The sequence below is a fragment of the Paroedura picta genome, chromosome 12, assembly GCF_049243985.1.
Source record: "Paroedura picta isolate Pp20150507F chromosome 12, Ppicta_v3.0, whole genome shotgun sequence".
NCBI lineage: Eukaryota > Metazoa > Chordata > Lepidosauria > Squamata > Gekkonidae > Paroedura > Paroedura picta.
In genome coordinates, this window is record NC_135380.1 from 20453519 (window position 1) to 20481470 (window position 27952).

Sequence of the window (27952 nt, forward strand, 5' to 3'; positions counted from 1 at the left end):
TGTAGTGACTCAGGTATTAGTGGGGACACTCTTACCTAAGATCAGTCACTGATTGTTATCAGTACATTTTGCATCATACAACCTCATGACTGACAAGAGAATTGGGTGCCAAACCCGAAAATCTTGGGTTCTTTAATGGTGCTTTGTCCTATTGCTGAGACATCAACATATTTTTTTCCTAAAAGAAAAATATTCTGGGTGAGGAACTGTATTCCATACTATTCTCCTCTGAGTTATTAGGATTTGGGAGCATTCTTAGACATGTTCTACTTTGGGAAAGATTAGAGTTTTATTTACTACAATAAAGAGCTATGAGCAAGAATTTTCGGGAGAGCTCAAACTAGTCCTTGAAGGGAAAAGCAGTTGTGAAAAGAGGGGAGGACAGCTGAACCCATAAACCCACCCCAAAATAACAACAAGGGTTAAGAAAGCTGCCAACAACACATATCAAAGGCCGAGCCCGAAGTAACACCTGACCAGCTGGGGTGCCCGAGGGGATCAGCCGGTATGCCTTGGCACCCAAGGCTCCTCAGCAAGAACAGGGAACAACAAAAATATTTCAGAATTTGCCTGCAGAGAGTACCATGGAGTCTGTGAGGACCTATTTAATGTCAGCCCAGGTGAAACCCAGGGAACAGATGTTGATAGCTGGAAAAGAAAAGGTCAGAGGAGAACTTGGATTCTTTTATTCCCCTCCACTCTGCATGAGGAATAGCTGGACCCAGCAGGACTCAAAGAGGACCTTGTTATGGTCTTATGATTTGTAGGAGCAGACTTGTGTATTAAAAATGTAACATGAAAAGTACAGTCACAGCCAACTTATGGTGGCCCCATCGGGGTTTCAAAGCAAGAGATGAGCAGAGGGATGAGCTTCTGATGAGATCAGGCTGGCCTGGGCACACCCCATTCTGTACCTGTAATCTGGGTGGGTCTTGACAGAACAGTATCCTCAAAAGACCTCCTACAAAATCCTAAGTATGTGCTAAGACAGTAACGATTCATCAGTTTTCCTTCACAATTTCTGCTCTCATCAAGTCCCATTTCTATCACTGTCCGTAGTGCCTGCACGACAATGTGCTGTCCTTTCTTCTACTGAAGACTAAGTGTATTGCTGGCAAAGTTAAAATTTAGCCCAATTAGTTATTATAAAACCAAGATCAGAAGGATCACTGAGAACATGTGCAGTTGTGCTCGATAAGTCACCCATCTAATCTAGGCCCATTCCACACACATAGGATAATGTACTTTCAGTGTGCTTTGGCAGCTGGATTTTCCTGTGCGGAACAGGAAAATCTACTTTGAAAGTGCATCATCAATTGTGTGCAGAATAGGCCCTAGTATCCTTAACACAGCGGACAGACCAACAGTCCAAAACAGTATCTGGAGAGGATAAGCCCTCCTGTATTGTCTCTTCCCAGCACCGCCATTCAGGTCTACTGCCTCTGAACATAGATGTTCCATTAATCTTTGCTGACAACCACGGATGGGCCCGTCCTTCAGGAATGTGCCTAATCACCTTTTAAACCCCTCTAAGTTAGTGGCCACCATATTGTTGAATTGTGACCCTTCTTTGGCTGCCTGGAGACAAATTGAATCGTGCCCCTTCTTTGGCTGCCTGGAGGCTGCCCGGAAACTGGAAAGGATATCCTCCCTGCTGCAAGGTGTAAAAGAGGCAGTAAGTAGACAAGCTATGGTTTATGCATAAACCAGGAGTTGTTACAAATATCAAGCAGAATAACCAGAGTTTGTTGAATCAATGTAGAAAAGAAAAGATAAAAATCAGAGCAGGAAATAGGATTCAGTTACTTGGAAGGTAGTTTTCTGTTCTTCAGATAAATCAATTGATTCCCGTTGTCGGGAAAGTGAGTGGATGCAGTATCTCTGGGGAAATCTTATAATCTGTGTGGCCAAAAGGACAGGATATGGCCTCTAATAAAGTATACAATATCCTGCACAGAATCACAAAAACCTCAGCAGGAATGTTAACCATTGTTCATTTGGCCTGATAAAACCTCATTCAGCATGTTCCCAGAGGGTATCAGGTGAGAGAAATGGTAAACATCAGGAAACTTTGACTGCTGCGACTTCTCTTGGAATAGAGCAAGATGAACAGTGTTGCTAGATTAACTCAACCCTCGAGGGGGGTCTCTAGGGTAGCCTCAGCCTCCGCAAGTTTTCGTCTCTATTTTCCTCCCCCACCTTTTCCATGTGATTCCCCCGCCCTATTTTGGAGTCCAGCTCGATCTGAGTCATCCTGAGGACAGGGACCATCTGTGTGAGATTCCACAACTCAATGTTTTCCAGACAAGCCCATTTAATGGGATCTTCAGATGGGCAGGGTGGGTGTAATCCTAGCAGTCTTCAGCACTCAGAGCTAGGAGCATTAGCAATGGACAGTAACGCTAATTTTAAATAAGGTAGGGCTCTTAAAGGAACACTACAAAACCAAGTGTGTATTTTTGCATTCAAGAGAAAAACTAACAATGATCCATTCCCATCTTACACCTATACTGTTAGTGTAGTCAAATGGTTCCAAACCCCACAGATTACGTGGGGGAAGCAGGCAGTAGTCCCAGGTATTTATATAGCCCGGGAGTAAATGGTCAAGTTGAGCATTGCTATACTTCAATAATTGATTAAGAGTCAATTCTGGGTGGCTTGAAGTTTATTGCTGGGATCAGCTGGGGTAGCAATTTTCAAAACTGTGCCTTCAGAGAATCTTTCCCACGCTGACTTGCTTGTCAAAGAATCCACATATACCTCTGCCACAAAACTCATATATATAACAGGGTCTGGATGCCTTCTAGGGTATACTGCAGATTCATATGGGATACACTATTGCAGTGGTCCCCAACCTTTTTATCACCGGGGACCACTCAACGCTTGACAATTTTACTGAGGACCGGTGGGTAGTTACTCCTCTACTCTCAACCACTGCCCTAACACTCTCTGATCACTATGGTAATGTTTAACATCCTTTCAAAATAAGATATAGACACGCCACAACAATGAACATAAGGAACATTTTATTTTCATGGAAATTTTAACTCAAGACAATGACAAATCAATGGGAACCCTGAGCTTGTTTCTCTGCAACGAGATAGTCCTATTTGGGAGTGATGGGAGACAATGACACCCGAAGTGTGTTGGAAAGGGCCGGGGGGGAGAAGGCGTCCTTCGTGGGCCACCCCCAATTAGTCGACGGACCACATGTGGTCCACCACCCACAAGTCGGGGATCGCTACACTATTGCATCCTTTCTCAACTTTTCTACCATTGAGAAACCATTGAAGAACCCCCCGAAACATTATTCAGGCTTTGAGAAAATCCAGAAGTGGCATGGTCATGCAGAATATGGTTGGGAAGCATGGCTGTATACATGCCCACCCAGGGCCGTTCCCCTTCCCACCTCCTCCAGGCTCATCATTGGCCATTTTGGGAGGGGAGGTGGATTAACATGACCATACATGGACATATCACCCAATAAATATATCACATATTTCTAAAATATGTTTTAAAAATTAATTAACTCCCACCCATTCCAGAAACCCTTCCCGGGCTGTCAAGAAACCCCAGGGTTTCACGAAGCCCTGGTTGAGAAAGCCTGCACTATTGCCTTACATGAACTGAGAGTGCACCTTAGAATACATCCCACACTCATTCCGAGGCAATGTTGAAGGAAGAACCACTTAGGTTGGAGGAAGACTTCAAATGTTGCTCAGGTAGGCTAGGTGTAAAATACATCCAAGTAATGTTGGACATACTTGTGCAAGAAGTATCTCCTATTACTTATCAACTTGTTGAGGAACCTCTACTAAGCAGGATTTATTGTCACATAGTTCAGAGATGACTGGTGCATGGTTTTAAAAACGGATTGCAAATTGGAAGACAGGTGTGAGTCAATATTTTATAGATCAGGTGCACGGTTGCCATCTCCTAATCAATGCATTTCTACATATTCCATTTTTATCCCTCCCTTCCTCCAAGGAACTCAAGAGGGTTTTTGTTATATAATGACTGCAGGAAGACGTTTGACAAGTTCTCCTTGTCCTGCTATAGTAGCCGTCTGGTTGGCTGCTTTCTGCTGAGAATTAGGGCAGAGAGTAGGAGCTGGGCAAGGAAAAGGTGAGAGGAGGCAAGCAACAGGGCTGAGCAGAACCTTCCCCAGCCAATCCAAACCGGCTGTAATAGCCGTATAGTTGCATGCCTGAACCCCTCATGTGAATTTTACATCCCTGTATAGAAGGCGTAAGGTGGCCAAGAACTAGCACTGCAAATCTGTGGTCCAGATTTAGAGGCTATAGAGCCAGCTTGATGTAGTGGCTAAGAGCCTCTAATCTGGAGTTTGATTCCCCACTCCTCCTGCACATGCAGCCAGCTGGGAGACCTTGAATAGTCTCAGAGCTCTCTCAACTCCACCTACCTCACATGGTGGGGAGAGGAAGGATAGGCAATTGTAAGTCACTTTGAGATTCCTTCAGGTAGTAAAAAGCGGGGTAAAAAAACAATTCTTCTAAATAGGTAGGGTATTTCTTGATCTGCCTGTAGTAAGGACTTTAGAGGAAGGGCAAAGAGTGTTTTGTTTTTTTGGCGGGAGGGGCTCCAGAGAAAGCTGAGAGAACATGAGGAAAGGTTGGGAGCCATCTTCCCAGCTGCAGCATTTCAACATTCGTTAAGCCGCTACTTCAGTTGCTCCATCCTCAGAATAAGACAGCTTGGGAAGCTTTACAAGTGTGTGTTTGCACAGCCCTTTGCAATTTCCTTTCAGTAGCTAGAGCCGTGCAGGAGCCAGATACATTATTGGCCCTTCAGGGTTTTGTTGCTTGGACAGATCTGAGATATTTGGGAGGTCTGAACTTAGCAGAGGATCAATTCTGCAGGTGCTGTTTGTGTTTCTGGTTTGCGTGGTGGCCGGAACTTAGTAAGAAGAAATGTAGAAGGTGATAAACTGTGGCAACGAGTGAGGGGGTAGCACAGTCTTGAGGGCTGTTGTCGTGGGGTCAGGCAGCTGCCACCACAAAAGCAGCACTGCCGGCCCATTCTCTGTAGATATACCGGGGGGGGGGGGAGGAAACATGTGCCCTCCACAAGGCACAGGTGGCACAGCAAGCACCACTGGCGCCCAGTGCAATCCCAGCAGCACCCACCAGTCAGATAACGGCAGCTGTTGAGTGGCAGACACAAGCACAGCCAATCACTGCCTGCTGACCCATCCAACTGTGCCTTGACACTGCTCCCCTTCCCAAGGAGAGACAGACAGACAGAGAGGGAAAACCCAGCAACAGCACAACTGCAACAGAGGGGCATGGCCCAAGAAGCCCCTAGCCCATAGGGGGATAGGCACCCGTGCTACAACCAGGACACCCACCCCTTCCCCAGCTAGGGCTTGACTGGTGACAAAAGTTCTGCCCTCACTTTTCCAAGCTCCCATGGAAAAGTGGAGACAGGACAAGGAAAGAGGCAAGGCCTTCCACGCAAAACCAGCATCCAGCCCACTGGGTCAAGAGGAAGGAGTCATGCCGGCAGGTATTAGGCACTCTCCTGCAGCCCTGACATCACCACCAGCCACATGGAGCCTGGCAGAGACAGGCATGCCTCAGAGGTACTAGAGTAGCATAGTCAGAAGCCAGAGCCAACAGGGGAAGGCAACAGGGAGGCAAAAGCCTTGGAGCTAATCATTTGCCCCCCACAAACAGAAAAGGGGGAACAGGACAGCCCAGCTGGGCTGGAACTAGTGATTGAGCAATGGGCAGGTCCCAGGTCTCCCGGCTGAATCACCACCTGTACATATTCTAAACAGAAAGGTGGAGTGAGGGCAAACAGCACAGGTGCTGTGCCAAGGTCATCTAGCCCAACCTCCTGCAGAATGCAGGCAATTCACAACTACTTGCCCATCAACACTGGCCACAATTCCATGCCCAGATGATACCCCTCCCCGCAAAAAACAAAAACCAGAATCCTTGGCCAGTCTAGAGCTAGCAGGAAGATTTCTTCCACTAAGTCATTATCTAATCTGACCCATCTAGTCCCTTGTCTGTCATTCATTAGATACTCAATCCTAAATTCAAAACCTTATCTCCAAAGCTTTGGTAGAAATGGCAAAACAAAACAAAGCCAACAAAATACTGGGTGGAGCAGATGCATAGATACCATCTTTATAGTCTTCTGCATAATTGCCTTCTTATTAAGCACTATCCAGCCCAAGAGTAAGTTTTGTGGGAGAACCCTTGGGGTTGTTTTTTTTTCCCCCTTCCCAGTTCCATTCCAGCTGGCTTGGCCATGTCATCCTTCCCACTGTGCTTATCAGAGGCATTTCATAACTCCTGACCTCATGATAAACAAATAAGAAGGTGCACCAAAAAAAGAAGAAAAAGAGGCATCTGACTATACAAACCTTGCCTCCCTCTACCCAGCTAGCGTGCTCTGCACAAGAGATGGAGACACTGGCAGCTTATTTGAGGATCCACTCTGCCAGGTTGTTATCACTAACTGTTGTCTAATCATATCGGTGTACAGTAAAAACAGCTCCTTAGCAATGCAACCACATAGCGGAATGGAGCCCAGCCGACAGAGTTGAGTAGCTGCAGGTGCCAGGAAGGAGAGGTTGTGCTTCATCTGTCTTGCTGTATTCACTGCTTGGTATTCCAGTTGTTGGCTGCATGGCTGGGGGCGGGGGGGGGGAGGTGGAAGGGGGAGTGCGTGTAACAACTGTGATCTGTTTTCATTCACAGACCTCACAGTCCAACCAGTCATCTGTTTGTTCTGGGTTCCTGCCAGCTATTGTGTCAATTCCCACACCCACTCTCCTTCATGCCGTCTTAGCCTTTAGCATCCTAGTTCCCTTCTTTCTTCTCTGCCTCTAGAATGTCAGTCCTGGTCTAGGGATGGTATGGTGTTCTTTTATTTGTCCCCTCCCCTTTGCACCCGGGACCAAAGCAGCCCAAGCTACGAGAGACTACTATTGTTATGACCACTCTAGGCACAATATGGGTGAAATTGAATACTCCACTGCGTGGGAGGAAGATTCCCCACACACACATGCACCTTAGAATCATAGAATCGTAGGATTGGAAGGGACCTCCAAGGTCCTCTAGTCCAATCCCCTGCAGACCCCAATTTCACTGTGAATTGAAAGAGACCCTGCAAAATACATTGGGAATAACAAGGCTTTTGTTACCGTACCTCTTAAACATGGTTTGGGCACCATAAAAAACACATCAGAAAAAAGGGGATGTTCTAAGACTCCCTCATTTTCCTATACAGAGAGCCACAGCATAAACACACATGCGCTCTATGCTCTTCTCCCTGTAACGCAGATAAAATCCAGAGCCAAAGCATCAGGAGAATTGCTTTGCTCCATTGAACCAAAGTTCTTTCAAGTCCAGAATTCCGTTCCTGTGATGCCCAGCAAAATATCCTTGAGAAGCTCATAATCAGGACACAGTGCAAATAATAATTACCTGTTGTTTATGTTGCTTCTTATTTGTTGACATTATCTTTACTCTTTTTCAGAACTGAGTTTTTTTTGAGTTATGAGAACTCTCATTTGGGGTCTGTTAATTGTAAGATAGAATGTATTTATTTTTATGTTATGTTAAAATACCGCAAGAGCAGCTTACTCGAAGTATACTGCTTACTCTCCTTTAAATCTGCATTGAGTGCTACCTGTGTGTATGCACACATGTGGCCAGAATGATGGTAGATCAAGATGAATCACAGTGTTAGTCTGTCTGTAGCAGTAGGAAAGAAGGACGTGGATAAAATTGAAAGGTTGTCATTTGGAGGAAGGCAGGATGCTGTTTCCATTGGCTGCAGAGGAAAGGACACACAGTAATGGGTTTAAACTACAAGTACAATGATATAGGCTAGATATCAGGGGAAAAATTTTCACAGTCAGAGTAGTTCAGCAGTGGAATAGGCTGCCTAAGGAGGTGGTGGGCTCCCCTTCACTGGCAGTCTTCAAGCAAAGGTTGGATACACACTTTTCTTGGATGCTTTAGGATGCTTAGGGCTGATCCTGCGTTGAGCGGGGGGTTGGACTAGATGACCTGTATGGCCCCTTCCAACTCTATGATTCTATGATTCTATGAGCAAGAGTCCAAAAGCACCTTAAAGACTAACAAAATCTGTGGCACCTTCTCACTTTTTCATAATGAAGCTGTGATTCAGTGGTTTACATGCTGATGGTCCCAGGCAGAGCTTCTAATACAGGGTCAAGGACAAAACTTTGAGCTGTAGCCATTCTGAGATTTGATTTGCTTCCATGTATTATCTGAACTGGCTCTGGATGATGTGCTAGCTTCTCTGGGCCTATATTCAACTTCTAGCATCCTGAGTTAAAAGGCAGGTTTGGAGGAGAGACTGTTCTCCACTTTGGACAGCCATTGCGAGACAAGGGTAGACAAACCACCAACGTCTTCTGTTTTTCTCTAGTTTTCCTTCTCTCCCCCCCCCCCCCATGAAAGCCCTGTTTGTCTGCAGGAGCTACTTCATGCATGCACATCAAATTCTGCAGTCACTGGGTGATGAACATGCAACTGTGATTTCACCCCCTGTAATTGCATAATGACAAGTAAGCAGAATGTGGCATTTACTGATCACGCCTATCCCACAGCCTTAGGGACAGCTGTACCTTTTCCCTTAGAGGCGGACATGGACGGCATTCTCAGGGAGAGAAAAAAGAGAGAGACACATTAAACTCAAATGGTGTCATTAAGAAATATTAATGCTGTCATCAACAGGCATTAATAAGCATGGCAGCACATCAGTGTCCATTAGCTTAACTCACGTTAGGGGAGCGCAGTGGCCATGTGGTGATACGCGAATCTCTATGGGCAGTTACAGCTGAGTAGCCTCCGAGCAGACAACATGTCGGCAGAGCTATTAAAGTGAAATTTACTCATCCTAGGTGGCATTGACGTGTCAGAGCCCAACCCACCCCCCCTGCCACCAACTCTCTTGTGCATTTAGCCATTTCGTAGAGTGCTGGGAAAATAAAGCAGCTTTTGAAGTCTTCAAAAAGGTTGACACCTCCCTTTGGGGAGTCTGATTCTTTTGGTCTCATTATGTAATAACTTTTCCAGCAGCCGACTCAGAGAGAGCACACAAATGGAACCGTTTGAATTAACACTAGAATATGCACAAGAATATGGTTGCAAATATTTGGTCCAGAAGACAGTCTTTTAGCAAACAGAAAACGAATTGTCAGAAAATGTGCCTCCTGTTCTGATTTTGAAGAAAGGGTGATGGGCAGAACAGCAACTGGCCAAGAGTCGGCCTTTTGTAAAAACTCAGAAAAAAGTTATCAAGCTGAAAGACATACGTATATCTTTTGCAGCTACTGGGTCAGCCTTTTAGAGACGAAAGAACGGTGCAGGGAGGGACTCTTTAACACCCTTCTTTTGAGATGGCTTTTTCAATGCAGAACTGGTAGAAGAGGAGTTATTCTCTCCCCATGCATTGGGATGAATGGTACAATATAGCCATACAGGGAGTTTGGGAGACTGCCTAGGTTGGCACAAACACCAGAGTCCTCACCACGTCAGCTCCTTGTATACTACTGAGAGGGAGCACTCCAGAATCATCCGTGGGGTTGCCAGAGGATCTGGCTGCATGCATGGGGATGCTTCTTCCCTTAACTCCTCACCAGGTAGGCAAAATTATTGAAATGTCCAACCTTACAACCTTGGCTTGGACAGAACTCAACCCCTGTTTAGAAACACATATGCACCAAGGATAGTGTAGTGCATCTTTCTTGTTTTGCATTATGTGCAGCTAAGCTTTTGGAAGAGTCTGGAACCTTTAAGAATATTGCCAGATTTCTTTTTTTTTAAGCTGCACACCCAAAAGAGCCCATTTTGGCTGCTTTTTCACAGAAACTTAGCGTGTTAAGTAAATGGGCTCAATGTGATGTGCCAGTGCAAATACAGGGAAACGTAACATTTTACTGTTTACATGCTCTTTGCACATAACTTATGAATATTTCCAATTTCACATTATCACAGTGCAAGACATCTTTTATCAGGGATGGGAGAAGGTTCATAGAGAAGCTTCAGATGTTAGGGCCTGTCATTTTAAAAAGGAGGCGGTTTTGGGTGTGCATGACGGAGACAAACATCATTGCCTCATGTCACAAAATAGGTTTTGTAATTCAACGCCATAATTCGGGAATTGTTATGAAGGCAGCCACTATAACGTAGTGGAAGAAACAGCTGGGAAGGGCCCCACGCAAATTTTGACTCATTCATAAACTCACAAGCACCTGTGCCTTTGGTAGATTTCGTCATATGCATGTCATACGATGATAATATTGATGATGATAATATAAGATCTATGAGATAAGAGTACAACTGTCATTAGGTAAACAAGCCTTGGAAATCCTTAATGATTGTGGGTGTTTCTTGAATGGGCAAATCCAGGGAGAAGAGCAGGACTTCAGAGACTGTATGAGAGAAACAGCAATTTTCAAGGCAGAAAGTGACAAACAAGATCTCTCTCTCTCTCTCTCTCTGGATCTGAGGTCAAGTAGCAGATCCTGCAGGGCTGTGCTGTCAATTCATTTTTGGGGTCCACGTGCTGGAGCTGTGATGTTAAAGCAAGGACAGATGATCATGAACTGGAGAAGAAGGCTCCAGTACTTTTAGGGAACTCCTAACAGAGATGATTTTTTAATCAGGTCCAAATTTATGTATTATGTAAACAGGAAAAGATACAGATAAATGTGGCTGTAATTTATTTTAAACGGTTTTTGGCTGCCTTGCAGGATTCAAGGCGACTTAAATAAAACATTTATTTTAAAAATTCATTAAAATGTATAATGCAGTAGAAGGATTGCTTTTGAATTTTGGGGGTAATGGACCAACATGGCTACCTGCAGGGTTGTTGTTGTTTTTTTTCCCCTGAGGTAGATTCATCATTTAGCTTTGGAGAGAAAAACGATCTGATTTGCTGCTGCATTTAGGGAGAGCTGTTATGTTGCACCCTGACATTCTCCAGCGCATTAGCAAAATCGGCGAAGACCCAAATGACAGCTCGCATCCCAACCCCCCCCCTCCCCAACAGGAACCTATTTTCAAATGAGACAAGTTCCAGAGAGGGACCGAAAGCCCGACTCAGTCTTCCACTGGCCCTGTGTGCTCGGCAGGCAAAGAAAAGTGATTTATTCCTCCTGATGATAAATTGGAAGAAGTGGATGAAAAGATTAAATCATCTCTTCCTGCACTCACAGAAATGTGCTGCTGACCCTGTGCTCTGGCAGGGTCAGGAGCAGTCTGCATCCAAGGGCTCCGAAGCACCACAGTGGGCGGGCAGTTTGCAGTGGGTAATTGAAGTGGAATGAGGAAACACTCTGATCCATTGCCAGGACCCTGTCTGTCCAGAAATGGAGGGGATGGGGGCACGTCTGCTTTTTTCAGTTCAAAAAAATGAAGTTGATCCCCTCAGCTCTCTTACTGGATGTGGGGGAGGGAAGGCCTCCTAGACTCCGCCAACCCAGCAGTCAAACGAAGGTGGTCTGGGTAATCAGAAGCCTCAACAGTCACTGGTTTGTCCCCCACCCACCCCACCCCCCCCCCCCGTTATGAATAGGGCACTGGTGATTTGGAAAACAGCTTTTATCTCTGAGAATAGCTCATGCTGCTCCATTATTCCTAAACAAAAATGAGGTACAAGCCTAGGATGACACAATAACAACCACTTAACTGGTTTTTGAGTGGCTAGGCTAGCCCTTATGATGATGTAACATAGGTTGTCATTTTGATCTGTGTCATCAAACCAGTGTTTGCCAGTTATGTGTGTTACTGGCACAGAATCATTCCAGGCAATCAGTCCCATCTACGTGGTAAGTGCATTGCCAACATGATGTCCCCACCATGGAGCAGCCACCACATGGCAGGCATGCGCCTCCATTTATCAGTGTCTTCCATACGTGGACCATAATCCATATGGAGACGTGCATTGCTGCTAGACAGTAGCTCAAAAAACATGGAGTTCAGTGTTGTCTTCTCCAAAGGAGGTAATAGTCAAAATGTGCATAGCATCTATCCTCTGAAAATCAGGAAACTATGAAAATACGAAAGCTCCTGGTAGTCAAAATTGTTATTTCTGCAAGGATATCATGGTGCAGTTATTAGCCCAGTCACAGAAGTCAGATGAGGTTTTATAGTTTTATAATCTGTATTACAGGATCGGTGAGGCAGGGCTCTGGGGAGAAGGCTTAGAAATATCCTAAATAAATCAAGTCATCCATGGTCTGGTGATGCCATCATTGAGGAAATGGTCGAAGAGGCGGAAGGTCTCACTCTGCATTTGATGTTACTGTTGAAAGTGTTACCTGCTGAGTATGCATTGTTATAGGGGTTCACCAAACATTGCACTGGCTGACCTGAAACACATAAGCAATGTAAAAATGTTTAATCTGGCTAGTCCTGTAGCTATACGGTTGTCACCTCCCCCCCCCCCTTTCCCCCTGTTTTTAACCATTACACAATGCACATGAATTTAGCAAAACAATCTTTTTTTCTGACAGAACAGGAAAACATGGAGCATTTCACCTGTTGAACGGTTTGCCATGAAAATAAGTCATGACAGTGAAGGTGGCCCTTTGTTCAACACCTGTCATTCCCGTGTCTTCTACTTCTTAATGGCAAAGTGCTTTGATCAGAAATTCTGAGAATTAGGACATTCTCATTCATGCGTAACAGTTATCGATCTGCTGCTTCTGCTGGAAATATACTACTGATGAAGCAGGTCAGACCTGAAGTGTATTAGCAGATCAGGAGAGTGTGGGCAATAGAGGATTAACAAGGGATGCTGCAGATCAGAACTGATATATATATATATATATATATATATTGTCAGAGCTGATTGGAGGGTGGAGTCAAAATAGGTGTACAGTAACAACAGGTGCAGCAGGAAATAATACAGGTGCATTTGACGTAACATATGCAAGTACTGTGTTGTTAGCAGTCTTATTAGTTCCTTATTCTTTAACACTTTACCATCCTTGTTCAATGCTTTCTGTCCTGATTTTTCTCCTTAATTATTCAGCTGATAAAAAAAAATTCTGGTATCATCCCTAGTGAAATTACTTGTCGCTACTTTGACCCCAATTGCTGCCATTTGTGGATGCATTTCTTAGAAGCAGAAAATCAAGTTGTCATTCATCAGGGCTCACCTTCCTCCCTGAGATCTCATAAACAGAAATCTATAAGAGGCTAATGGTTGCATTGCATGTGTAGAGCATCATATGTGTATTTCTGAACAATGTTCCAAGATGTGGATCAAAAGCCATCTTCTGAGAAAGGGCTTTTTGTCTACAAATCTGATGCAGCCTCCAATTTTGCACAGAACTCCAAAAAATGTGGAAGAGGGGCACACATTTGCCTCAAAATGGATAATTTTGGGGTGATGTTTGTTTGTTTATAGACCACCTCCCTTTCAGCTCAGGAAGGAAGGAAAGGAACCCAGAAAATCGGGGGGAGAAAGGACCTGTGCGGGGTGGGTTTTTACAGGTCCCCACTTGTACAGATAGAAATACATGTATATGAACTTAAGGTTACATGTGCTGTGCAGCCTGGTTATGCACAAACACAAGTTGCTAAGGTATATTTTCAACTGTTGATCATCTACTTTCTTGGACAGCGTCTTTTCTACTACGCTGCTAGTGAAAATAGCAAACAATATTATCTTGGATCTAGAATAAGACAAAGTACTGCATTACTACATACCGTAGGCAGAACAATGGGTGCGGGGAATAGTGAGGCAGTAAAAATTGAGGTAACACATAACATTGTGTTCCTGTTTTCAGCTAGGAAAACGTCATTTTCCCCAGATTAACTAACCCACAAATGGTGCAGTTAGATTTTTTCTAGTTTTCTTGTACTATAAAGCAGGGGTAGTCAACCTATGGTCCTCCAGATGTTCATGGACTACAATTCCCATGAGCCCCTGCCAGTGTTTGCTATAAAGTATCATTTTTTTACCATTCAAGTGTGCATTTCCTCCTTTTCTCCCCCAGAAGTCCAGACCTGCACCACGATTAACAGGCCTGCATTCATCTAGGCCTGGCTCACCCTTCTCCCTGTCTTAGGGCTGAGAAAATGGCTTGGTGAGGGGACCAAAACTCTGAGCAAGGTCTGCATGACATTCAGCAAGGCTCTCAGCCGGGCTGACCCTCCTATAATGTGCTTCATGCACAGACTTTTGTACATGTGGCTACAAAATTTTGTTAAGCTATGACGATTGCTAATTAGGCATTTGTTAATGAATGTATTTTGTGTTCAGGCCTTCCTGTATGTGCTTTCAATTCTATACGGGAAAGCTAGAGGGGCCAGCAGCATCCTATTCGGAAGCACGATCCCTGCGCAGGGCTGGAAAAACACCAACAATCTGTACATGTTTGCATCAAGCATTTAGGTGCTTGGTTTGTTTCCAGCCCAGCAGAGGAATGTATTGCTTAACACTATCAACCCAAGTGTGCTGAAATCAATTGGAGATCTGCCATCGGATATCAATAGGATATGTTTTGCACGCACACTAACCTCAAAGTGAACATGGATTTTTCCCCCTTCACTCAGACTCTGAATTCCCCCCCCCCCAAAAAAAACTCCAGCCTAAATAGCAATGGGCCGCCCTGTCCCATGCCCCACCGAAAGGGAGGTGCTGTTGACTCGCAGGAGGACATTTTAGGCTGGAATAAGATGCAACACACCAGTGCTGGGTATAAACAAGGCCACAGCTTAGTATAGTGGTTAGGAACACAGATTTCTAATCTGGAAAGCTGGGTTTGATTCCCCGCTCCCCCACATGCAACCACCTGAGTGATCTTGACACCTTGATAAAGCTGTTCTGACCAAGCAGGAAGATCAGGGCTTTCTCAGCCTTACCTACCTCCCAGGGTGTCTGTTGTGGGGAGAGGAAAGGGAAGGCGACTGTAAGCTGCTTTGAGACTCTTTCGGATAGAGAAAAGCGGCATAGAAGAACCAACTCTTCTTCTTCTACCTACCCACAGGAGAGTTGGCACAGCATAGGAAAGGAAGCCTGACCTAGCAGTCAGTCGTCTGCACCAACATCCTACGGGGTCCAGAGGCACCCTGGGGATCTGCACCATTCCCAGCAGGGAGAGCAGATCCCCTTGCTGACTGGATTCTGCCACTAAGGGAAGCAACCTATGTGGGGCAGCCAAACAAGCCCCTGGCCTCCTAGCTGGGTAAGCTATGCTCGTTTTCATGCCACTTCTTATGGAGGCCCCAAACCCCAGGGAGTCCAATCTCACACCGGACTCTCTGCCAACAGGCTCCACCCCACACAAGCCTGCAGCTGTGACAAATTATTAAATGTGAAACATCCACCTTAGACATTGTAACTAGGCTGTTTTCACATTAACACAGGGTGGGTGGGAGAGAAGCTTCTCTGCGGTGTCCTGAGCACTGAGGCTAGGGCCCATGCATGTGGCACCTTTATAGGCACTGTTGGTTCTGCCTTGCCCTCTGATGCCATGCACACTGCAAGCACATAGCACATACCATGGACAGGATGTTGGGGCAGTCGTATCTGCCTCCAGCTGCCCTCTGCAGAGTCAACCAGAGGTGAGTCTCAACCATGTTTCAGTGGGCATAAATGCAGGGGTAGTCAACAAGGGGTAGCCTTGTATGGGGCTAAGTTACCTTTGAATTGCTTCACACATTATATTTCCAAGTGTATGCTTAAAACGTTTTAGGAATACTTCTAAAAAGCAAAAATGTAAATGAAGAAAGACCTGGGTGGGGTCTGCACGGGGCTTTTTATCCATCCCTAGTCCGAATAAATTCCCTCCATCTACACTTAATTTTATTTCCATTTCGATTTTGGGCTCTTTAAATTTTCCCTCTGCAACCAGTCTGATTGAGCCGCGGTGACCCTACCTTTCCCCCGCATTATCCAGGAGCAGAGATAACTCGGTATAATTGATCAAGCCACTTTGAGGGCTCCCAGTATTAAAGTGTAGATCTACGTTTTCCCGGATTAATGTCCTCCCTGCTAAGGCAGAGAAGCAGTCTGTTCCTGATTGGCTGGGTACTATTTCAAAGACTTCCTAGTTCCTGGTTGCAAGATTTTCCTCCCAAGATATATATTTTTAAAGTTTTTATGTGACTATGCTCCAGAATCTCACACTTCTCTCAGCAGAGATTTGCCTCATTCTGTGAGAGGCTGCTGCTGGCTCGGCTCAGCTCCCCCTGTGCCCACTCACCCAACTAGGCTTGCCCCCTAGTTCTACAATAAAGGGATTGTTGTATTAGGATCTGTGAACCCTGCTGGTGCTGCACCTCCAATATTGTGTCTGTATAATACCCCCTGGTTTCTTGTTTGGTTCCCCCCCCCCCATTATATTGAAGCCTCTTTGACCCCACAATAAGATTAGAAAAAGTTATTGGTTTAGGAGGTTTCAATCTGCATATATAAATCTTGCCCTGACTGCATTGTACATTCAGCCCTCCTTTTGAATTTGTCCCCAATTGCCAGTATTCATACATACCACAAAAAGCACAACAACTGAAAGTCAGATGTCCTTTTTCGCATCAGGGCTGGAAGCATTTGTGATTTCATTGGTGACTACAACACTGTTGACGAACACTTCTTAGGAATACAGCTCAGAAATATGCAAACTGCTCCTGCTAGCTTTGCTCATACATCTCCCTGACATGTCATCTGCCATCCCTGTGAGCCAGCTTTCTGAAACCATAGTGACCTTTTTGCCATGGCAAAGATATTAATTAGCCACTGCCTGAATACCTATGCACACAATGGTGTCGGGGCTTTTAGAGCAAGCTTTTGTAACCTTCCCAGCAACCTGTTGCCCAGATAACAGGTCCGGTGTGATCAGTCTGTCAGTCCTTCTGTGCGGCAATGACAGCACAGCCTGTGATTCAGGGGCACTCTACAATGCATTGGGCTGCCATGTACAAAGCAGTGACACTTTAAATATAAATTAGCAAGCAAACTATAGCTCCCACCAGCATATTTGCCCTCCCCATGCACTCTGCTTCTATTAGGCACCAAACGGTGTGTCAGGAAGGGCATTGAAATAGCAAAGTGGAAGGGAACTTAAGTAAACTTTGGGAAACTTTTCTTCTTACTGAAGACAAGCAAGGCATTATAATGATTTTTTCCCCCAAAGGGGGCGGCTGAAAAGTGTTATTTATTCCTCTAGGGAAACGTCCGGTTGCTTGTCATTACTGTAGCTGACAGTGGGAAGTAATCAGGCTGCTGCTGGGAGCAGAAAGAAGAAATGGTGTGATGTGGCAGCCACGCATGTCACCTTGTTATCCGTGCTTGCCACATTTAGTGGCTAGCAATACCATCCAGGAGCCCTACCCTGATTAGTGGGGGATAGAAGATTGGTCGGTTTGCATAAGGTGACCAGATTGTCCCACTTTTGGAGAGACATCTGGGGGCACCTGGCAAATGGTACTTATGTTGAAATCGAAAAATATATGTTACAATACTATTTTTGCGTTCTATGCATTCTTTGAAAAATTTTGTTGCTCCATATCAACCAAATTTTTAACCAAAAATCCCCCACGGTCAATTGTGTCCCACTTTACCAATGTTAAAATCTGGTCGCCTTAGGTTTGCACAAACACAAAATTATCATCATTTCAATTTTTTATCTCAGGGACTGGCAGATATCCCTCCCATCTTTGCTTTCTATGCCTTGTTCTTTTTAAATAAGTTCTTTATCAGTAAATATAAATAGATTCCAAGGGGGTAGCCGTATTGGTCTGAAGAAGCAGAATGAAGCTTGAATTCAGTGGCACCTTTAAGACCAACTGAGTTTTATCCTGGGCATAAGCTTTCGTGGACACATGCATGCCTTCATATACATTGAGACAGAAGTCTTCCAAGCGGGGTCCGTGTGGTATTTAGAATAATGAAAATGGAGATCGAATGCCTTGTCTATTGCAATGCACACAAGTAACCTGCAGTGTTATTTCTCTGGTTTCAGGGAGCTGACCTGAAGACTGGGAAGGTTCAAGGCTCTGCTTTAACAGGTGAGCTGAAGTTCCACACACGATCTCAGTGGTGCTTGATCAGGAACCACAGTGTGTCAGTGCCTCTTGATGAAGATGTCTTCCGTCCGGTCGTGTCCGACCCTCTGCAATTTTTGAAGAAAACTGAAGTTAGGAGATGACTTGGTATGCAGTCCATGATAAAGTGTTGGTCAAGAAATAAAAATGATTCCATTGGTTTTGAAACAGAGTATCTTGGTTGATTTCAGCTACAAAGATACCTTTGAATTGTCAGTAGGGGGTGGTTGGGTGGCATCAGTTGTAAAGAAAAGAATCAATGCTCTGAAATTGTATTGTCTTGTTTCCTGTATATCCAGACTACATCCGACCTACTCCACCATCTAATAGTGGATACCACCGCTATCGGTTCCAGATCTATGAACAGCCAGAATACGAAGCCATCGCCTTAAGCCCAGAAGCAGCAGCGTCTTCAGGCAAGAGATTACTTTATGTCCTGGAAAGTCAACTACTATTGATTCATTTCTTTTAAATGCTGACTTACTGTTCCATCAAAACAATCTTCCAAAATTTACATTGCTGTTTCGTTATGTTCGTTTCCAGGACACCATCAGTGTACTGTCTTCTTCATATTGATCTCTCTCTGCTTCTAGTACAGTAGAAGTTTGTGTATGGCCCATTATGCACGGCCGCCGAAACGGCAATTTCGGGTCACATGGAAAACGCAGAGGGGGAAGAAGCGAAGCAAACCGCTTATGCACGGGACGGGACGCAACGGCGGCAAAACCCAGAGTAACCGATTATGCACGTGGCGACCCCGGCGCCGCTTCTGGTTGCGTCCCGGTCACCTGGAAGCTGCGCTTTCTTCCGTGTTTCACTAACGCGGCTTTTTCGGTGGCATGCACCAAATCTGCGACCGGTTGCAGCCGGCACCGTGCGTTATCGGTGATTTTAGTCGCCGCCATTCCACCCCGAATGTGCGTTATTCCCCCCGTGCATAATGGGTCTAAGGGATGATTGTAGAGATTACTTAAAATGCCCCATCAGAATTATTTAAGGCACAGGAATCTGCTGTTCCAGCTGGTCTCACCTGTGTTCAGTGGGTAGGGCTAACCATGTGATTGCAGACTCACCCCTAAATCAAATGGTGTCCTAAGCAAAGAATTTTTCAGCACCTTCCCAGTCATCTGGTTTAATTTTTTTTAATGCACTTTTAGCCCATTTTGTTGCTTCAGTGCACCATTTGTTGGCATGATTTATTCCCATCACATAAGACCAAAAGCAATTCTTACTGAAACGAGGTTCAGTAAATTTTTTAATGATAATCAGTGATATTATGAATGCTTACATCAATACTATCAATGGGCACTAGTGTTGTAAATTGTTCCATCCCACAAATAATAATTAGAAATGCCCAAACATTAATACAGTGCTGGCCACACAGGTAATTGTTGCCCTCTTTACAAACTCAGCACCCCAGGCAGTTGTCTGAGCCACTTGCCCCTAAATCTAGCCCTATGTTAATCTGTCTTTAGGCTAAGTCAGAAGGACAAGTAGCCCAGGCTGCTTTAATTCAAAAGAAATTCAGTCTTCACTTCAGGGCGAGGAGAGCTCCTAATGGTAACTTAAGAGATTTGTTCTTGCTTGAAGTCCTTTTCCTGCTATCAACACAACTTGAACCATATTTAAGCTTCTTGGGGAGTAATTATAGTTTCCACAGGCTTGTCTACTCTATCTCAGTCTGCTTCATCCTTGCCATGAAAGTCCAGTTCATGCATGGGCTTCAGCGATCACTGGTGGTCTTACCTGTGGGGGAGGCTAGCAGTTTGCCCAAGAACCCCTACTGAGGAATCCATCTGTTGCATCACCCACTGTACAGAATAAAAAAACTGACAGGGTTTTCATTTATGTGATTTCTAATGGGGAAACAGCATGTGTGGAAAGACGGGATCACAGACCTCCCACATGACATGTATAACAGCCCCGAACGGATGGTTTTTCAGCAATTGAATTAGGTTCTTTACTTTGAAGAGGGCAGTTTTGTGGTTTGTCCAGGAGGAGCATAGAACCCTGTTGCTTGGCAGTCGGAAGCTAAGATGGTACCTTAAGTGTTTAATGCTGGACTAGCTTTGTATCCTGCTCTGTTAGCAATCAGCATCGAGGACAGAGGCAGCATCTCCCTAAGTTAGCATGCTGTTTGATTTGTTCTCTGAGACTACTGGTTTAAGTATATTTTTCTTTTGTTTCTCCTAAACACACTTTTTAAAAAGCACATTCTATAGTTTGATGCTGGGTTATTTACTAACCCTTGTCATGTGATGTTGAGAGGACAAACGGTGCAGTCTTGTGATGTGATGTTGAGAGGACAAACGGTGCAGAGTTGACTTCCGCAGACCTGGTAAGGTGAACTGTCCTTAGGATGGTACTGAAAAGTGCTTGCACCTTGCACGTACAGTCAGTTGTTACCCAAACAATTGCACACACTTAATTAGCATGCCAGGACATTACCTACTCAGGCTATGCATCTTTAGCATGCATACTTGCTTCATATTGGTAGCAGCGCAATTTAAATGAAACATTGTAGGAGAGCAGTCCCAAAATTAAGGCATTTTGTCCCGCCAGCATCATGTTTAAATAAGGTTTAGTAGACTTTATTAAGAATGGTGAGGTTGGAAACCCCTTGTCTTACAAAAGAGATTATATGGACATTGCACCTATTGCAAGAATAGATTTGTTGTAACGTAATAGCAATTGTCCTGGGATTAATCCCCCAAAATCTAATTCTTCTGATCCCATGCTTACGCGGTTTAAATCACCCCAGGTCAAGTTCTGCATGTAGGAAGCATAAGGATCCCCTAGCAACACCTGGTCTATGATGGATCATTAGATGTGATTCTGATGGAGTTTATTCATCACCGACATTCTTTTTAACAGCCTATCTTGAATTAACACATAATCATTGGTCACATGATGAGCCTCTTGTGGAGCAGAGTGGTAAGGCAGCAGGCATGCAGTCTGAAGCTCTGCCCATGAGGCTGGGAGTTCAATCCCAGCAGCCGGCTCAAGGTTGACTCATCTTTCTGAGGTCGGTAAAATGAGTACCCAGCTTGCTGGGGGGTAAATGGTAATGACTGGGGAAGGCACTGGCAAACCACCCCGTATTGAGTCTGCCATGAAAACGCTGGAGGGCATCACCCCAATGATCAGACATGACCCGGTGCTTGCACAAGGGATACCTTTACCTTTGCCTTTATTGGTCACATGAGCTGGTTTGCTTCATGTATCTTCACTGGGCCCAACAGTGGGTTACATGAGAGAAAATACAATTGGGATTCATAGTAAACTGATTCAGATGTCCAGTCACCATTTGCCCTTTCGTCTTGGGTTTGAAAGTGGACCTCCAGGCTTGAAAGGCAATGTCCAATCTAGATAGTCCCTTGGGAAGGAGTTGTGAATGTGAGGAAGGGTCATAGAGAGTGCGAAACTGAAGCAAGTCCTTGCTGGTCCACCCCAAGAGCAGCAGGAGTTTCATCAGCAATAACTCAGAGCTAATATGCATATCAAGCAATGAGATAAAATCATGAATAATGAGATGTGGCAATGGGGGTTGCACAAGCAGTCTTGAAACAGCACTCATAAAACAACCCCTCTGCTGAGCCAGGCATGTCCTCGGAGCAGAGGGGACAGTTAGGCTCCCAAAACAAAACATTGCCATTGCGAATTTTTTGCACAAACAGAAGGGAGATGAAAGGAGAGATAAAGAAATGCGGAAGCCTCACCCACGGTGATGCTGCATCACACAAGACACACCAACAGCACTTGAGATCAGGTTTTGGAGCCAGAGAAACAGCAGGTGCAAAGCACTGTGCCCTGAAACACATTAGGTACCTGAAATCGAAGCAAGTCTTTTGCAAGCAGTGAGAGACCAAAGCAGGGCAATTTTCCAAAACAATGTTGTCCTTTTTGCACCTCTTAACCCAGGGGTAGTCAAACTGCGGCCCTCCAGATGTCCATGGACTACAATTCCCAGAAGCCCCTGCCAGCGAATGCATTCGCTGGCAGGGGCTTCTGGGAATTGTAGTCCATGGACATCTGGAGGGCCGCAGTTTGACTACCTGTCTTAATCAAACATTACAATCTTCTTTGGTCTTCGCCAGACTAGAAAATTTTAATCCCCACTTCCGTTGCATTTCTCTCTTGCACAAACTGAATCTCAGCAAACTGAATCTACCTCGTGTAATTTTGTTTATTTGCACTGTGTTTTTCCTATAAAATATGTACGATTTCTATGTTAATTGGGCTTTAGTTAATTGCATTATGTAACCATGCACAAGTACACACACACAAACACACACACACACACACACACGTGATTTATGCCTGAAATTTGGATAATTCATTTATTCATTTTTAAATATTTGTATCCGGCCTCTCCATATTAAATGAACAAGGCAATTTACAATAATTAATTAAAATCAATAGAACATAAATATCAATAAATAAGAATGAGAGCAACTAGAAGCGAAAACTAAGAGACTAAATTAAGATTATAAAAACAGTGGTAGGTAAAAAGGATATGAGTCGTTAAAAACAGCAAAAAAAATTAAAGGATGGGGATGATTAAACCTGTAACAACATAGGATGGGAAAATCGTCAGTAAATTGTCACAGTGACAGAAATATCCCTTAAAAACTTGAAGAGGTGAATTTTGCATCCATGGAAGCTTCTGAACCATCTTCAGAGGCAGCCCCACGTACAGTGTATTGAAGTAGTATCACATGAATGTAATCAGAGCTTGGATAACTGTAGCATAATAATAACAATATCCTATTTTACAGCACTGTAAGAGTTACTGTTATAATATACATGAACCTTTAAAGTGTCATATAATGTTTACTGTTCTACTGGTGGGTTGATGCTCCAGTAGGAGTTACATTGTAATACAAAGAGGAGTTCCCTAAGCCTCAGAAGTAAAAATCAAAACAATTAAATATAATTATGAATAGGAAGTTCACAAAACACCGTGTGTACATAGACAGGAGTTGTCACTTTTTAGCCATTGCATCACAGGAAATATCTTGCAGAATGTTGTGAGACTCATTCAGCTGCATTCCATAATCACTACTATGGATGAGTTATCCGGGAGAAATGTCACATTTTCCTAGCCAAAAAAATTGTATTCTTTTTGTACCCAGACAATGCAAAATGCTCATACTGGAAGTACAAAAACAAGATACCGTTAAAGAAAAAAAGAACAGATTATGTAGTAACTGGATTGGATCCTCTACTTATCAATATGGAAAGAGAAGATTATTATCATTTCCAGCCCTTTGTCTGACTGCAGCATCTAATCATGTCTCCCCCAGTCATCAATATCATACATGCCACAACCAACATGGGTGGATGCTTGAGTGTCCTCGTGGACACAACTCCAAGTGGTCAAGCGTTGGAGAGGATTATAAACCTGAACAGCCACTAGCATAAGCAAAAAATTCTGTAGCAATACATATTATTCTTCTCTTCCCTCTCTAAGTCCAAAGCATTAGGGATGGGCCTCAGCTGACCCTACCTGACTTCAGGGAGGGGGCATCCTAACTGGTCTGGTCATGCCTCCTCTTGCTCCAGGCAGGGCAATGCAAATTTGTGTAGACTGTATTGGCTTACAGCAAGGCTGACTTTCCAGTTTCAATAGCCCTGCCACTCCAGCAGGAATGCTTGAGTCTAGCTCCGCTTTCTTGGAGTCTCTGGTCTTATCAGTCCCATTGCTAGCCTCAAAAAAGAAAAAGTCTTTTCTGGACTACTGCTGTTGAGACAAGCCTCTCCTGACTAAGGTTCCAGGCTTTGGAGACTGGTCAACAGCCGATGCATCTACAGCAGCATAAGCTGCCATCAGCCAGCCTCTGACTGCACAGGAACAGCCTGGCAGAGATCTCCCCAGTCCAAGCCTAGATCCACTCTCTTAGAGTTATTACCTTGTTGGTATGGAAGATGGAAAGGCTTTGAGGAAGGGCCTCAGTGCCGGTCTTATGAAGAAGGGGGAGACCGTTGTGCCAGGCCTCTCCCACCTGAGGCTTCAGTCACTGAAGACTGACACAAACCTCTGTAAGTGATGGAAGACCCAAAGCTCTGGACCATTCCACAGCCAGTCCCAACTGCATTGGATTATCCCAGCAGAGCTCTACCAGGGTCCAAGCAACCATGAGAAGATCACAGTGGGCGGTCTGCTCCATATAGACTCCAAGGCTTCCGGGCCTGCAGGGAGCAAGAGGATTGGAGCTGAAGGTCTTACATTCAGCAATTTTGCCTAAGGATAGGCTCAACATGTTTAAAGATTGTGGGTAATAATAATAATGAGACAGCTAGGAAATTCCATGAAGCAGCCTCTCTGACGATCAGAGCCCCCCTGTGCTCTCAAATTTCACCAGGGCCATCATTATTTGGCAGGAGCTCATGGGAATTGTAGTCCATGGACATCTGGAGGACAACAGGTTGACTACTCCTGATCTAGAAGACAATCACGCTAGAATTTCCCTCTCCATTCCCCCACATTGTTTCTTTGGTTTCCCACTAAACTAGACAGAACAGAAATGTCCTTCTTCTGGTATGACCTATTCAGCATTTAGTGCACATAGGGAAAGTGTGCCCTTTCCATGGGAATTATTCCATTTTACTTGTAGTTCCAAAAAGACTCAGGGATTGAAGAAGAATTCTAAATAAATAGGAGCTGAACCTATGGTAAAGAAGTACAAGTTCTGGTTGGAATCACTTTGCTGCATTCTACAGAGCATTCAGCAGAACGATTACATGAGGTCCTTAGACCTTTGAAATACTTACCTGTGTATTCCAGTTTACCCACCTTCCAGACAGTTCTTCCCTTTTTTGATGCTAAGGGAAAGCTCTACTCCTCCAGGGTATCCACAGGGGCTAGGATTCAGACGAGGATAGCTGAAATGTTTCTACTGGCAAAGAAGCAGGTAACATTGTTGGAAATGGTGGAATAAATCCAGCAGAGGTCAATGGACCTCATGCTCCAGTTGCCAGTACTGGGGCTGATGATCTAGTCCATAGAGGTGGACTCTTTTTTCTTATCAGGAGGTTAAAAGGTCTCAAAATCCACTGTACAGATCAAGCCATGTGTCCCATATGAAGTGCAATACCTGAGACGTCCAAAGAATGTCTGCTCCACCAGGTCTGCGGTGGTATCAGTGACCTTTTCCACCAGGGTTCCAGTAGAAGAAATCTGTACAGCTACAACCTATTCCACCGTTTTTGCCTGTGTGAGTCACCATAGATTGAACCAGTTACAATCTGTGGAAGCTTCATCTGATAAAAAGGTGGTGGTACAGAATAGTTGGTGGTACAGAATAAAATTTAAAATGAGGATCCCACTGGGCATATAACCAGTTTGGATAACTTCCCTCATAGCAGGAGAATGAAACATTGGTGCTTACCCGAAGATTTCTTCTCTTCAGTGGGGCAAAGTCATCCGCATCCCACATCCTGTTAATCTAGTCCCAAAATTGTTATGGAACCGGGCTAGACTAAGACTGGAGGGTCAGCCTGGCATATTGTGTCCACCGTTGAATGGCCAGGAGGGAAAGCAGATGTTATATACATGAGTGCTAATGTGCATGTCATAAGCCCTTTAAATGTGAGACACAGCCATACAGATCCCTGCACAGGTATTTTTTATTTTCTTTTATTCTCATTGAATCAGTTCTAGTTTTTATCCAATTACCACTGGAAGCTAGGCACAGATCCCAGGACTGTTTGTGAGTTGCCATTCAGAATACAGCCTGTCGCTTCATAATGACCAGAAACATCTTGCCCTGTTTGCTCCGGTGTTTCTTTTCTTAAGCATGACCCGTTTGATCATTTAATTCAAAGCAGCTTGTAGTATTTATATTTAAACAAGTCATAAAAACAAATTAAATTTAAAAGGGAATCACCAGTTTAGAGATTACTTGCAAAAACAACGGCAGAGTCCAAAATAAGCAAAGCACGTAAGCAACAGCCGTGTAAACAGGAGGCCTGTTGAAACAGGAAGGATTTATGAGTTTTTCTGAATGCCTCCAGGTACAAAACGGATGAATGGAGATCCGTTCCATACTACTAGGACCGCCCTTAGCAAGGCCTTGTTCCAGCAGACCACAGCCAGAGACTTTCTCAAGAGTCAGATATAAGGATGGACTTCACCTGCTGATCTTACCGGGGAAGGGGTGGGTGGCATATGGGAAGATCCATTCGCCAAAACCCATGGCAGGAACATCTCTAAAGGGTAAAGCCAGCACTGTGAAATGTGCCCAGAAATGAATCAGTGCAGTTTCTGTAAAAGGATGGGAACTGGGAACCAAGTGCATCAGGAATGACATGTCTTCGTTGAGACTGCTTCCCTTTGTGTTAATGAGAGAAGACTGGATGTTTGCCACAGGATGATTTCACATTGCAACAGCCCCCCCCCCCAACTTTCTAATTGCATACCAACCAACACCCTAGTTAAACTAAGGTGCTGGATTTTAGCTGGTGTATTCCCCTTGATTTCAGAAGCCTTGCATGTGACTACTGCACCTGACCGAGCAGGAATATCAGGGCTCTCTCAGCCTCACCTGCCTCACAGGGTGCCTGTTGTGGGGAGAGGAAAGAAAATGTGATTGTAAGCCACTTTTGAGGCTTCTTCTGGTAGAGAAAAGTGGCATATAAGGACCAAGTCTTCCACTACTACTACTACTACCAGGTCTCCTGCACATTGTGACAATTCTACATGTACATTAGTATTTATGGACAACAAGTTTGGTTAGAGAGTAACATTAGATTATAATTTTCTTCTGTACAAGCAAGAGAACCCGCATGATGTGTGTGAAATTCAGAGAAGGGGAAAGATGGATAAATTAATACGCAGCTATAGGGCCATCAATTGCATCACAGATTCTTCTGTTTAACTGTTGGCCTTCATATTTTGTAGTAATTCTGAATATCATTCCTCGTTTTAATGTTGACACAGTGAACAATCTATTTTAAATGGTAGCTGAAAATATCCTTTTGTAACAGAAATGAAATCAGGCTGGGCTGGGAAATACCTGGTCACTTTGGGAATAGAGCCGGGAGTGGGAGTGGGATTTGGGACAGGAAGAGACCTCAGTGAAGTATAATGCTATGGAGATGAGCTGTAATTCCAGGGAATCTCCAGGTCCCAGCATCTCTACCCAGTCCACAATTAGACATCAGGTATTAGATGTGGAGTTTTCGTCTAGCACAATTCAGTAGTTTTTTTAGAATCAAAAGTTTTAAGAAATCTGTGATACGCCTATATTAGGCATTATGTATTAGGTACTGTGAGCAAGCTATTGAGATACTGAGAAGATGGAGCAGAGGATAATTTGTGTGCCCCAATCACAGTTGCCTTTTAGACATGAGGGATATGTTGTATCTTTGGAGGTAATTGAATATGCTAATCCTAGATCCGTTCTAATTAATGAAGAGGAAAGCTTGAGACCCATGCTGCCTGACAATGCTGTCCTGTAATTATGCCACAATTGTTTTTTAATTATTCCATCTGCAGTTATTTTGCTCCTCCCAACTCCTTGGCAGCTAAATTCAGCTGTTAACAACACTCACTTTTCTCCTAGATGGATCAGGAAACTTTAGCTGAGTTGTTAGTCTTTAAGATAATTGGCCACTTACACGACAGAGACAGTTCACTCTAAGCACGCTCCACTTTGCTGAAATATGGGCAGGATCATTCAACAGAAATTGTGCTGTAGAGGTGCGCAACGGTACGGTGCATCACACAGTATCGCCTCCATGCGTGTCCTTATTTGGCGAGGCACAGAGCACCCGTGTCTCAGCAATGAACACAGTTGAGACGCCTTAATCAAAGAGTTTTCCAGCCCAGACAGCTTCCTGATCAGATGAAAGGCTCCATGCCGAGAAATGATCTTATTATTTCA

The 27952-nt window shown here is 44.3% G+C and overlaps 1 protein-coding gene across 5 annotated transcripts in view; it reads left to right on the forward strand.

Moving 5' to 3' along the window:
* Positions 1-27952, forward strand: part of PEBP4 (phosphatidylethanolamine binding protein 4) — a 241723-nt gene that overhangs the window by 189296 nt on the left and 24475 nt on the right. For all 5 annotated transcript variants that reach the window (XM_077306218.1, XM_077306223.1, XM_077306222.1 and 2 more), the window contains exons 5-6: positions 17984-18029; positions 18365-18481. In XM_077306218.1, coding sequence (XP_077162333.1) covers positions 17984-18029; positions 18365-18481 — 163 coding nt within the window. The remainder of the gene's footprint in view (positions 1-17983; positions 18030-18364; positions 18482-27952) is intronic.